The sequence below is a fragment of the Papio anubis genome, chromosome 2 (genome assembly GCF_008728515.1).
Source record: "Papio anubis isolate 15944 chromosome 2, Panubis1.0, whole genome shotgun sequence".
NCBI lineage: Eukaryota > Metazoa > Chordata > Mammalia > Primates > Cercopithecidae > Papio > Papio anubis.
In genome coordinates, this window is record NC_044977.1 from 1,741,080 (window position 1) to 1,755,682 (window position 14,603).

General features: G+C 34.5%; 1 protein-coding gene across 9 annotated transcripts in view; it reads left to right on the forward strand.

Annotated features, from left to right (window-relative positions):
* Positions 1–14,603, forward strand: part of ROBO2 (roundabout guidance receptor 2) — a 1,748,812-nt gene that overhangs the window by 1,576,248 nt on the left and 157,961 nt on the right. For all 9 annotated transcript variants that reach the window (XM_017954070.3, XM_017954059.3, XM_017954063.3 and 6 more), the window contains 2 exons: positions 1,434–1,554; positions 13,241–13,379. In XM_017954070.3, the coding sequence (XP_017809559.2) occupies positions 1,434–1,554; positions 13,241–13,379 (260 nt within the window). The remainder of the gene's footprint in view (positions 1–1,433; positions 1,555–13,240; positions 13,380–14,603) is intronic.

Sequence of the window (14,603 nt, forward strand, 5' to 3'; positions counted from 1 at the left end):
TCTTGCCTATTTAAAGGAGTGCTGGCAGCTGAATAATCCAGGATGACCTTCCTCACAAGTCGGGCAATTGGTTGACTCTCAGCTGGATATCTTGGTTCCCCTCCTTATGATCTCTAATTTTCCAGCAGGCTAGTTCAGTAGGTTCCCATGTTGGTCTCAGGGTTCCAACTCAGCAAGAGAAGGCAAGACACAATGTACAAGAACCTTTCTTCCAGGGAAATATGTGCTTTAGTTCCATTGGTCAAATCAAGTCGTATTACCTAGCTCTCAGCTTCAAGGGGGAGGAGAAATGACCTTCATAGCCATTTTTATAAGCTCTCATTTTATTCTATTCTATTCTCAATTCTCAGACAGAATTGAGAACAGGTTAATGGTCTTTTCCACCTATGTAAAAAAAAAGTTGAAAATTCCTTTCTATAGCATGACAAGTTGTAAATCTTGAAACATCTCTGATAAGAGCCAACCTACATGAGTTGTTTTTGCCTGTGAAATTAAAAAATAATGGAGAAAACCAACATGTTCTTATCTTGTATTTCTTCAAGAACACTCAATCCTTGTAAAGCTAATATTGAATTAAATGAATACCAAAAAAAAAAAAAAAACTGGAAAAGAAACTGAGTTATACATTTACTGAAAGCCTAACTCTGCTTTAATGTTCTCTTTAGCAAATACATATTTTAATATTATTGCATTTGTTTTTATCAGCCAATAAATGCTTCTCATTTAAGAAATCTTGAAGGGGAACCTATTAGATGCTAATGATTTATACCAATACATATTACCATTTTATAAATTGTGTTTGTTTTTATCCAACCTGCCATTTTCATCAAGAATTATCTCTTCAATACAAGTAATATGAGACAAAGATGATTAATACTAACAGTTGAAATGTGAATTTTAGGGAGACAAAGATTTTTACCATTTGATTTACTACTGTCTCTTAAGTGTCCAGAATACTGCCTATATATATATATATATATATATATATATATATATTCAGAAAGTATATATATACACACACACATATATATATACTTTCTGAATCCCTCTGATTCAGATGGGTTTTATTAGATTATTTTAAATGAATATCAGTGTTTCTGATGACAAATGACAATAGCAGTTTATTCAGATGAATTTCAGTGTGAGGACTAACTACTGGGATTTAGTGGGGTCAGTCACAAGACTCAAAATAGGATCAGGAAAGAGAGGACAGCTGCCTTAAAAAATATTTTTATGAAGAAAGTATGGAAATATATACTGAGGGTGAATTTAAGAAAAGAAAGCACACCTACAAATGCCAAAATAATGGGAGAGATTTTTCCTTTGGGAAACAAATATGCTTAAATACTCAAAACTATTTATTAATGACCTTTTATTTTCTGTTCTGTTCCTTTTTCTTTCCCTTCTCTTTTCTTTTTGTTTGATTATAACAGATCCGTGGTGGAAAACTGATGATCTCCAATACCAGGAAAAGTGATGCAGGGATGTATACTTGTGTTGGTACCAACATGGTGGGAGAAAGGGACAGTGACCCAGCAGAGCTGACTGTCTTTGGTAAAACTTTCTTCTAAATTATAATTTTTTAATTTTTATCAATTTTTTTTTGCTTTTAAGTATTACTAACATTAAAACCTGGGCCATATAAGGACAGTTACTCATGACTTTTGGTAAGCAGTGACAAATTAGAATTATCTTGTTTTCTGGCTTTCCAATAAAAGCTTTGATGTAAAGAAAAAATTATTTGAAGCTTCAGTTAACTTACATTGTTCATATATTTGTTAGATTTTGGAGTTCATCAAAAGGTAAAAATATGTTCTTTCTCAAAGCCTATTTGAGATATTACATCTATCTAAAGTTTATCACTCATTCCACTCTCATGCATTTATCAGGTAGCTATTATGTGCAAGACACAGGGTAAGGATTTTTAAAAATTAGAGAGTATAGTACAAAAAAACTTGTTTTCCCAGTTTTTAGAAATTCCAACTGAAGTATTTATAATTTCAACTATTGATAAAAATACTATGTATGCACACATATAAATTCAAAATTACAAAAAGGACCCCTAAAATGAGATATTTTGTTATGATATTCCTGTTCCTTCAACTTTAAGAACCAAGGCTCTCCTTAGCTGGATAAATGCAATTAATAGGTTAAAAACTGATTAGAACCATATCACATAAATGGTGGATAAAGTATCAGAAAGGAGAAAACTGGGGACAAAGATGGTCAAGGAAACAAATGTAAGGAAAATACTACAAGGCAACTGTGGAAGATTGAAAGAGAGATAAAATGACAAAAAAAAATGGAGAAAACAGATATGCTAAATATACTAAAAAATTAAACACTCTTTTAGAATACACAGAAGTTCTATTCAAACCTCTGTATAGACACACATTTATAGACACACACATGCACACACATACGTGTACATATATGTATGTATGTATATGTACATGTGTATATATACAATCTTCATTACACATTTTACTATTGCAGATATTAGGTGATATTTTAAGAGCAAAAATATCATTGTGATGTGTAAATTATTTTTCAGTACCAGTAAAATAATCCTCTACTTCTGTGCATGATATAAAATCCCTATTTGTGGTCATTACTCAGAACACACCCAAGTGTGGCACCAAAGCCCTGCATAGGTCCCTAAAGAAACTTATTTTGCTAGTTTGGGAGATGCCATCCCATGGTGTAATGGGAGTGCCACTATAGAAAGAACTGTATCAAGATGTCTGCGATTTTTCAAGTGTTAAGATTGTGCTTTATGCATGTGTACCAGAATGCAGACCTCTCCTTTCAATCATTCTGAGCACCGGGTAATCTCTGGTAACACTCCCTGCGGCTACTAAGCAGCTTGAAGTCCCAAATGACAAAGCTAGGAGAAATCCCATAATTCGTTAAAGGAATTGAATAGAAAAACTAAAATTGTTCAAAGTGTGCATGTAGATTTCTATCCTGCAGAGCTCAGACAAGTTTGAGTTTGCCCCTTCCTTTCATGCAGTCCTCTGTAAGAGTCTCAAGATGTGCTCCACTGTGTAATGAATAAAATACAGTTTTGCCTGGGAAGATATGATATTAGTGGTCACTGAACGTTAGCATTGAAAGCCCACAAGTACAGCTCTTCTATTTAAAGAAACACTCGTTGCTGTTTTTCTGTAACTACCACAAACTCTGGAATAGAAAAAAAAAAAAAAGCTGTATTACTACAGCATAGACTGCCTTCAGAAGGAAATTGAAAGAGTTTAATGTCATTACTGAAGCAATTAGACTTAACACTAATGAGACATCCTCATGAAATATTTACTGTACCTTCCCTAAAGAAATGATGAGAACTACTGGGGATTCCTAAACATGTCAAGAGTTATGTGAGAACTTCTAAATTATTTCGAAAATAGCTATCATCCAAAGAGACTGAATTTGTCTAGAGGCAGTTCCCCTGGCAGAATTGATTTAGGAAACTGAGAAATGTTTATTAGATGGTGTAAGCTAGTCAGAACTGACCTGAGGGGTGATAAGTACAAGATTAAGTTGAGGGAAAAACTAACTTTCCATTATTGGTAAGAAAACAACATCCAAATCCAAAAGAAAAACAACAACAAAGAAAGTGATGGTCCAAATCAAGGATGTGACAAGTATTGCCCGAGAAACCCCTTCTGTATCTTGGCTCCTTATTCTTAGAGAATGTAAAAGAAACAGTGTACTATTAATAGAGAGATCTTCTTTATTTTACGCTGGTACTCCTACATCTAATACACATTTTCCAATAAAACTCTTTATATTTTAGCATTGTTACATATTATCAGTTTTGACTTAATGTTTACATAAGTAAAATTGATTATACTTCATACAATTTTATTTTCATGGAGCAGCAATTTCACTTTTAAAGGTCTGGCTACTATAACCATTCTGTAGCTACAGAAGGTTTTTAAATGTCCTTTGCAATTCAATCTTTACCTTAAGATATGTTATACAGAACAAGTAACATTTTGTTGTTCAAAAAAATAAGTATATGTATAAGTAAAATAACATTTAATTGTTCAAGAAATGTAATTCACTTGTAAATGCCAAGAAAAACAGTGAAAGGATTAAAGTTTTTTTTTTTCAATATAATAGCTATCTACTTTCCGAGACATATTGCTAGGAAAAGGAATTTCTCAATTCTTTAAGTATTTTGATTCTAGTGGGCTTGGACTTTGAAGTTTTATAGTTTAATATTTCAACAGTATATATTTTAAATGTGCCATTTGGTCATATCAAAGATATGATCAGTGTGACCTAATTTTAAAAAGTTACTGTGCCATTCTCCACAAATCACGTATTGTGGTTGATCTTCTAATATTTTTTGGCCATGAAATAACATCCTAATTAACTGGGCATTATCAAATCTAAAAATTAGAAGTAGGTATCATAGTCTACAATAGCACTCACATCTATGGCTAATCTATACACCTTCCTGAAGAATAGCCCTGGAAGTTTACATATGTTAAGCTCTAAAGATCCCGGATGGCAAAGAAAGTAGAGTTGAAGTAAATCATTCAGTTTCTAATTATGAGTAGATCTCAGAGAACTGCTATCCAAAATTCAACTGGGTTTTAAAAATGACATGTGGATTTTAAAATGATTTTTAGGTGTTTATCAATGCAATACATGAAAACTTATTTTATGTGTAACATTTGTAAAACATAATAAATATTACAAAACTTAGAATGAAATACAGGAATCTCTTGCCCCAACACACACACACACACACACACACACACACACTGTCTCGCCCACACACACACATTTCTCATCATTTTACATTCTGTTTTATCTAGTTCTTCTGGGATTTGTTTCTGTATTTCTGAATATGTGCTTAACCTGCTATTTATCATTGTATCAATGTCATATATTGTTTGACTTCCTATTATGGAAGATGACGATTTGGCCCACTTATATCTCCTTCCCCACCTTCTCACCTCCACTTTTCCTTCTTTTTCTCTTTTTAGTATATGAACTTCAGAAACATTGGTTATATTAATATTCAGAATTTGAGTTACTATAGCCATGTAAATATTATTGACTGTGAGTTGAATGTTATAATATTATGACCATATTTCTTTTCTGGTACTCTTTTGGTTCTTCTTTGAATTAATAATAAACCCCTTTTCCCATTTACTTATGCTTGTCTATACCTGTCATGAATTCTTGAACTCTCTAACAGGAACTATAAAATCTTCTCTAATCTATTTTTTTAGACTTTAGCTATTAAGTCCCCTTCACTACAGCCTTCCCTGAGGCTGCCTGATCTGACTTGGTTAGCTATTCCTTAGGTCTACCCCATAAACCTGATTCTGATTTTGTCTTCCTCATCTGCAATGTTGGATCTTCTGTTTTCTGCATGCTGTGTTTGTTTCTTGGTGAACCCCTCTTTTCAGAAGGGGGGTTCTCAACTTCTTTCTGCTTGGCTGAAGCTGGGAGCACATTCCAACCAAAACTCCTTTACTCTATCCAAACTTTAGAGTTCTAGTTTAGAATTATACTTTAGTTAGGGAATTTAACTTAAATAATATTTTTGCTTAGAATATTAAAGTTGTGACTCTAACATCATTTAGCTTCTCATGATGCTCTTGAGAAATCTGTGATTCTGATTCCTGTATCTTTGTATGTGATCAGTTTTCTTTCTTTTTTTTTTTTTCTTTCCAAATGTTTGGTACTCTCTTTACCCCAGTGTTCTGAAATGGTTCAATACATTACCTTAGTTTGACACTCTTTTATCTTCCTCTCTATATAAGTGATAAGCAATCTCAATCTGAAAACTCTCAACTAAAACAATTCAATGAAATTTTTAATTTTTTTTAAATTTTTCTTTGTCAAACATGTTTTCATTAATTAGATTTTAAACCTCCTTGGTTTTTCTTTTCTCTAATTCCTTCTTACTTATAGCATCCTGTTCCTTTGTAGCAGAGAGTATGTTTTTGTAATTTGTATTTTATTTTATTTTTTCCCCAACTTTTACTAAGTTTCCAGGTACATGTGCAGGATGCGTAGGTTTGTTACCTAGGTAAACTTGTGCCATAGTGGTTTTTGCTGCACAGATTAACCTATCACCTAGGTATTAGGTCCCACATCCATTAGCTGTTCTTCCTGACACTCTCCCTCACCATGCCCCTTTGTCAGGCTCCAGTGTGTTGTTACCCCGATGTGTTCATATATTACCATTGTTCAGCTTCCAATTATAAGTAAGAACATGTGTTGTTTGGTTTTGTTTCTGCAGTAGTTTGCTAAGGATAATGGCATCCAGCTTCTTCCACGTCTCTGCAAAGGACATGATCTGACTCCTTTTTCTGACTGCATAGTATTCCATGGTGTATTTGTACCACATTTTCTTTATTCAGTCTATGATGGGCATTTGGGTTGATTCCATGTCTTTGCTATTGTGAATAGTGCTGCAATGAACATACATGTGCATGTATCTTTAAAATAGAATGATTTATATTTCTTTGGGTATATACCCAGTAATAGATTGCTGGGTCAAATGGTATTTCTGTTTCTAGATCCTAAAGGAATCGCCACACTGTCTTTCACAACAGTTGAACTAATTTACATTTCCACCAACTGTGTGAAAGCGTTCCTATTTCTCTGCAGCCTCACCAGCATCTGTTGTTACTTGACTTTTTAATAATTGCCATTCTGACTGGCATGAGATGGTATCTCATTGTGGTTTTGATTTGCATTTCTCTAATAATCAGTGATATTGAACTTTTTTTCATCTTTGTTGGCCACACGAATGTCTTCTTTTGAGAAGTTTCTGTTCATGTCCTTTGCCCACTTTTTAATGGGGGTTGTTTGTTTTTTCTTGTAAAGTTGTTTAAGTTCCTTGTACATCTGGATATTAGGCCTTTGTCAGATGCATAGATTGCAAATATTTTCTCCCATTCTGTAGAATGTCTGTTCACTCTGATGATAGTTTCTTTTGCCGTAGCTCAGAATTTTAGTAACCCTTTTTTTAAAGTAAAATTATCTTGTGATGCTTCTCTGCCTTTATTTCCTCTTAGCTTCTCTTCCCCACCATCCCCCACCACTAAGGCTAAATACCACATTGTTCTTTGTCTTTTCACTGGAAGCTTTTTTCAAATGGCACATGATCTATTTTTGTTAATTCATATTTAATTGTTATTCTTCAAAAAGATTACTGGAAACTCTGTGCCAACTGATTATTTTCACCATACGATGTTCAGATTGAGAACTAACCATTTTGGGGAGGATAAGGACAGAGACTGGGGCTGTGATGCTGGTTTTCAGTCTTTGAGAGACAATAGTTGATAACCTGAGAGTAGTTGAGATATTCAGAGATAATGCTATGAGAGAAGATCCTTAGGACCCACACTTTAAGAAATATCTGTATTTTATTAATAGCATGTGGTATTAATTTAAGTATTAAGAACATGAGCTGTTATTACGATTGTTGTTGGCAATATAATCCTTTCTTAAGTATATTTATTGAGCATCTACTATGTCCCATGCCCTGTTTAAGTGCTTAAATACTAATGGTGGAATGAACAGAGTCTGGGCTCTCACCTAGACTCTTATGTCATGTTATCAGCAATAACATGAAACTTTGCCTCTAATAGGTGGTGAGAGAGGCATTTTTTTTTTCCTCTGAGAACATTTATCTATATTTGTCTTTGCTTCATAGGATGATTTTTCTCAGGCAAGTAAAGTTCTAGCCAAAAAGAAACGAATACAGTCAGGATTTATTTAATCACATTCAGACAGCCGGGTCGTTATCATTCAGTCTTTTTCTGGAAGGGCATGATAATTCACATTCCATGACTATCAAACCCACCCTCACCTCATACATGCCCAGTTAAATAAAAGGAGACCTACCAGGGCCATCTGACTTCCAATTTAATTGACACTACAGGGTGGCAGGTCTTTCTGGCTGAGCTGAAGTCAAGATAAGGTTTACAAGCAGTGGTTAACTCCAATGTCCTTTTATTACATAGCTTTGGTCTTACAGGACTTAAAGAACTCTACCTATGTAATTATTGCCATAACACTAGTTTTATAATGTTAAGCAAAGTTTATTTTTAAAATTTTATGGTCATTTGAGAAATAGCTGTTATAACACAGTCATTGACAATTTTAAAGCCATTTTCGATGACTGAATCCAGTTAAAAAGAGAAATTTGTTTGCTGGGCGCTTAATTTTTTTCATGTAACTAAGGACCTTAAGAGATACTATGCAACCACATTTCAGATTTATGGTATTTTGTGTTAAATTGTATATTTGCTTTCTGATTATTTTTGACATAACTACAACGAGACTTGGCATTTTACTTTATTATAGCTGCATATAAAGTTGGATTTTGTCCAAAATGCCAATTTGAAACTAAATTGACAAGACTGACTACTTGAGGGCTGTACTTTACAGAAACAACTGGCAAACAACACCACTGTCCCAAGAGAGATTAATCTTGTAAGCAAGTTATGCAGGTGATTCAAATCCTGTTAATCTCACATAAAAAATGTTAATTGCATTGGCAAAGACATTGCCTCTGATCACTCCGCAGTTACATAATTAGAGATCAGCCCATTCGGAGAGGCTCTGATCTAATTGATAAGCAGTCAGCAAATGACCCTTGAGATTTCTTCCCCTTTTTTCAATATGTGGTCAGACATAAGGTAGTAACATGAAGAAATCAGTGACCTTGTTTTGACATGTTTTAAAATTAAGTTTGCTTGTTATTCAATGGTTTAAGATTTTCATGCATATTTATTTTAATTGGACGGGGCTGTAATTGTCCAAACTCTATGCAGTATTAATAGGTATTGAGTGTGATCACTTATCAATGCATTGGATGGTTCTGGAGCATTAATAGGTATTGAGTGTGATCACTTATCAATGCATTGGATGGTTCTGTTATCAACTTACTTTCTAATCCTTCGAGCTTTTCATTTTTTTGGAGATGATTTTGAGTCAAAAGGGGAGACTCAAGTCACTTCCTTGTAATTTTTAAAATTTCTGTCTGAAAGGGGCTTGGTTTTGTGTTTGGTTATTGTAACAGTTGCCACTGCAAATGCAAATCATTTGAAATACATTTTTGGCCTGTACAGCTTCTTCAGTCTTCATATTTATGTTTCTGATTCTCGGATTTTCTGGAAATAAAGTTGGTTAAGAAAAGTGGAAAATAGTTCTTACAAAAAATTTCTTCCACTTAAATAAATGTTAGGCAAACCTACAGTTTTTAACATAATGTTTTCTGTGGCTAATTACGAAAATTGCAAAGCAGAAGGTGAGTTTAGTATAATTAAGAGAAAACAATTGGAATAATGAATAATACAATTTAGAGATAATTGTTAGAAAGGGTGCTATGGACATTCTCAGAATAATACTTTAAAATATGTGACCAAGCTCCAGGATCTCAGGAATTTCCCATGTCACATTGTTGGGCAGCACATCCTAATACGCAGGTATAAAACCCATGTGGCTGTGTCATGTACATGCAGGTGACTTTCATCTCACTTCTTCTTTGCCTTTGTTTTGTTTTGTTTTGTTTTGTTTTTCTATCCATCGAATTACATTTTTTCACCATGAGCCAATGTCAGACTTCCAAAAATTGTATACCACATATGCTCCTGTGGTTATCCAGTTGCTAAGCAACTGGACTCTGCTTGAGGGTAGCAGGGAAGAGAGAAGGTTCATTGTGAAGTTCTGCACCCCTGCTGAGTTCATTTGAACAGCAGCAGGGATCCTGTATCTTGATTCTTCTTGAAATTATAAATCAAGTGCTTCCACGTGTCTCTATATAAAACAATGAGGCTTAGAACAAGTACAATGACCAAAAAAACCCTTAAGGATCCTGATGGTCTCCCCTTGAGGAAAGGACAGCTTAGTTTGTGACATTTCTGATGTAACTTTGGCCATTTGGATTAATTATATGTTGTGATTTTGTGACTGTTAGCAAGTTAAGGAAAGCATACACAAAGTTTTTCTGAAAATATAAGTAAGTATTTTAATGGAACTGGTCTCACATAGTGTTTTTCAATTTATTTTATACCCAGCATAATGTCATGAAAACTTTTCATATTAGATAGGTAGTTTTAATATTGCAATGACTTAACAGTTTTTCAGTGTATAAGTTTGCCGAAATTTATCCTAAAATCTCACGTTTTCCAATATTGTCAGTTTTGCTGCAATGATCCTATGGACTTCTTATTTTTGTTGCAATTATCAGTTATCGAAGTCACTGTTCTGCATTGTTATATTTTGCAGAGTGTCTGCAAGTAATGGTTGTTTTGGTTCTTCTTCAGTGCTCACACTTCCTTTTTCTTACTGATTTTTCATGTTGGCATGCCCATCTTCTTCTGGACTTCAATGGGCATGACTTTTGTATCTTACTTTTAAGAGAATTTTCACATTTAATTTATGACAAAATATCTTCATCACGTTTAAAAAGTCTTTTTGATTCCTTCATTATTTAGATGTTTTTTAATCCAATAGCTATATCTACAGATTTGATCATATGTATTGTTATTTCCCTTCCTATTATATAAGTAACCTCCTTTATCTCATTGAAAATTTGACTTCAAGTAATAGAAATCTGCCTAACAATGGCTTAGGCATAAGAGGTTCATTTTTCTCATCCTCACCATTTCTATGATGAAAAGAGCTTAAACACACAAACTCACACACACATGCACACACTCACACACACCCCATGTTTTACCTGCCATTCTGTTTCAGTTTGCTAAATGAAAAGTTGAGACACTTTCTAGAGTTTTCTTTTCACTCTATGCGTCTGACTGATCCCCCAGTTTTGATCTCTCTTTTCTGTCCCCTTTTCCACATCCTATGAACCATTGTGTCAGTTTAAGCTGAAACAATTTCTTACAACAACCCTTTGACTTAATTCATGACTTTGTTTCTCTTCTACTTTATCTTTCACAGACGTGCCAACAAGCCCTTTTTCATATGCTAATTCAAAATGTTGCTTACTTGCTTAAAGTCCTTCAGTAGCTCTCTATCAACCTCAGGGCAGAGCTCACAGTCCTTGAGTGGTGAACAAGGCCTTCATGGTCTTATCACTCACTCTCTGGCTAGCTTTGTCTCTCACCACTTTCCCCAATGAAACTAAGCTGCTCACTATTCACCAGCTTGACCACTTAGTCAAAGTCTCTAGGAGTGGTTGTATTAGCATGTGCTGAATGAGTGAGTGGATGAGAGAAAGACTTCTCTAGCTTGTTCATTCCAGTGTCAGGATGTAGTATGATACTCCCGCTAAAATCAGAGGGAACAGGAAGGGTCTCCTCTTGATGAATCATTTTTCAATCTTGAGTAATATCAATAGTGTCTCAAATCTCTTTAACATTGGGTTGATGTAGTTTTTGGATGAACTGGATAAATAGCTGCACCTGATAGCAGCACAGAAAAAGTCAATCCCGCTTCCTATGCTAATTATTTATTTTTTACTGTTAACATTTGGGACCCTCATAAGGATATATTAATCTTATTGGCTATTTAACTACCAGAAATGATAGCTCAATACCAACTATTCCAGCTCCGAAATAGCTGTTTTGGGTACATAGGGTCCAGAGTTGGAAAAAAATCACACTAAATTATTTTATCTGACATGCAGGTTTGTTCTGTTGTCTGTGGGGCACAATTTGCTGCTAATTTATTCAGAGTGTCTAAAATCTTTAGATGCAACCATGTTTTTCTTTCGTTTTTATGGATTGCTTGTCAATTCTGCATTTACAAAATTTTTCATGATAAAATTCTATTTGCCTTGTTTTATGGCTTGGGATTTTTGAGTCTCAGACTACAGATACTCAAGCATACACAGAAAATTCTAATCCCTACTGTCAAATTCTCTGCAGAGATACAACTGTCTTCCTTCTAAATGCCAATGATAGTTGGTTTTATTGCAATAAAATATTTATCTTGCAACTCACACATCTGTTTTATAAATATGGATCTTGATTTAGTCAATAAAATAAAATACTCTTATTTTATACTCTTAAAATCTATTATTTGAAGTAATTTATTTTCTTTGAAGGTTTCCTGCCAAATACATTTTAGTTTTTGTGGCACTGTGTACAAAATTTTAAATTAGAAGGTTTGAAACTCAAGTCCTAGGTGGCTAAATATGTCCAGATGGCCAGATGAATCGTGTCAACTTCCTATGAATCTCATCTTTCTTTTCCTTGGCTTAGTTCTCTTTCTACCTCAGTAAGTAGCAATATTGAATTTGTTTGTGATTTTTAGATATGGGCTAATAAAATTTAAATGAAAATTTTTCCAGTCTCAGACCATGATCCAAAAGGAAAGAAACTGGACAAGGAATGCCAGTGTTTAGCAATACATAAAACTGCTTTTTGTTTTATATCCTCAGAAGCTAAGAATCTTATGGACAGGAAAATATTTTTATGGATAAGGACTTATTTTTCTCTAGCTTTATGTCGAAGAGTGCTAGAATACAATTTAACAGTGCCAAATACAGATTAATAAAAGAAGAGAGGATGAAAACAGTAAAACAGACTACCGAAGAAATAAAAAACATAAAATTAAGTAAAATAAAAATGGATAAATATCTCAAACACTTAAGAGAAGACCATTGGAGAAAACCTCAAAAAATTGATAAATAAATAGTTTGCAACATTTAATAATGGCAGTCTCTGTATTTAAGAAAAAAAAATCAGGTAGACAGCTTTCCATATATGAAGTTAAAATAGTATGGGAATATTAAGTCCTTATCAAATCATAGCCTAAGTGGGAAAATTTAGGTTATATATATATGCGAAAGTACACATTTTTAAATTTTCTCTAGCGTTCTTGAGGAATATTAATATTTGGTTTTTAAAATATTTTTATTCCTTTCAACTTTTAGTTTTCCCACATTGAGCCCTGACAATAGATTACTGTGATCATTTTTAATCTCTTTTTCCTGTAGAATTCAGTGTTCTGATTTTTTATGATAGGATCCACCTGATTTAGCTCAGGGATTCAGTGAAAAATCAATTTAATATTTTTTCCAAAGGTTGTATCATCTTAAGTGCAAACTGTAGCTATTCCTTTGTTCCAAAATACTGTATTTTATTGAATGCTGTTGGACTCACAAGGCCACAGAGTTAGGTACCTGTGTACCAAAAGTAAATTAGGTTTCCTTTGCTTATCTCATAATGTAATTAAAGCACATATAATAGTTTATCTCATTTTACCATTCTTTCTTTTTTTTTTTTTCAAGAACGACCCACATTTCTCAGGAGGCCAATTAACCAGGTGGTACTGGAGGAAGAAGCTGTAGAATTTCGTTGTCAAGTCCAAGGAGATCCTCAACCAACTGTGAGGTGGAAAAAGGATGATGCAGACTTGCCAAGAGGAAGGTAAGACCATCCTATGGATGGACTATTGCTAGATAACCAATGAATAATTAAGAAAGAAAAGGACAGCTACAGTGCCACCACCATATACTCCTATGTCTTGGGGTATTTTCACTCATGTGATTTTTACATATGCAAGCCACATATTTACTGTTTGTATATTAAAGTCCTCAAGGCTTTCAATGTCACTCTTTCAGTGAATATCTACATCAATGCTTGATTCTTCATTTCACCTCTTATACCTGGATACCAGGGATTCCTGGGTGCCTTCTTTCCCCGGACCCTTTGAGGAATACTACTCCGTTCCTGCAGAATGCCCCCTGCATGCCTCCATCAATGACTGCCCTGTTCCCTTGTTTCACCCACTCTGGATACCATTTGTCACCTCTACGGCCCAAAGCATAACTAACAAAAGACTACTGCATGTGGCTGACTGTAAGTCCTGGAGTAAAGGAAAGGTCAGCACAACACTGAACTGGTAGCAAGTAGTTGGCATTATTTTTCACACAGGGGATTTCTAACACAGGGACCTCCTGTCACTTTCTTTCTTGCCATCTCTTCATGGAGACCTTCTCTTCCATCTCTTTCTTATTGTTCTTATCACAAAGCCCTCAAACCCAAGCTCTCAAGCTCTCATCTTATTCAAAAATGCTTTTCATCTTATATGAAAATAGTTTTAACTTGTTGTTATATAAATTTCCCTAAGACCTTGCCATTTAGAATCAAATCAGTAATTCAAGTGGTTTGTTGTTGTTGTTGTTGTTGTTGTTTTAACACAAGTAATTTTATCTTTAAGATTTGTTATGGCTTCCTGCTAGTTCTGCCTACTGACATTATAACCATCATACATTCTCCAATTATTGCCTGCATAAAATTGTACAGGCCGTGTTTTACTGGTTCTTGTTTTTTACAACAAATTTTTGGCCAGGCACAGTGGCTCATGCCTGTAATCCCAGCATTTTGGGAGGTCAAGGCAGGTTGATCACCTCAGGTCAGTAGGTCAAGATCAGCCTGACCAACATGGTGAAACCTTGTCTCTATTAATAATACAAAAAATTAGCCAGGTGTGGTGGCGCACACCTGTAATCCCAGTTACTCGGGAGGCTGAGTCTGGAGGATCACTTGAACCCAGGAGGTGGTGGTTGCAGTGAGTCAAGATCCTGCCACTGTACTCCAGCCTGGGTGACAGAATGAGACTCTGTCTCATAAAGAAAAAAAAAAAAAAAA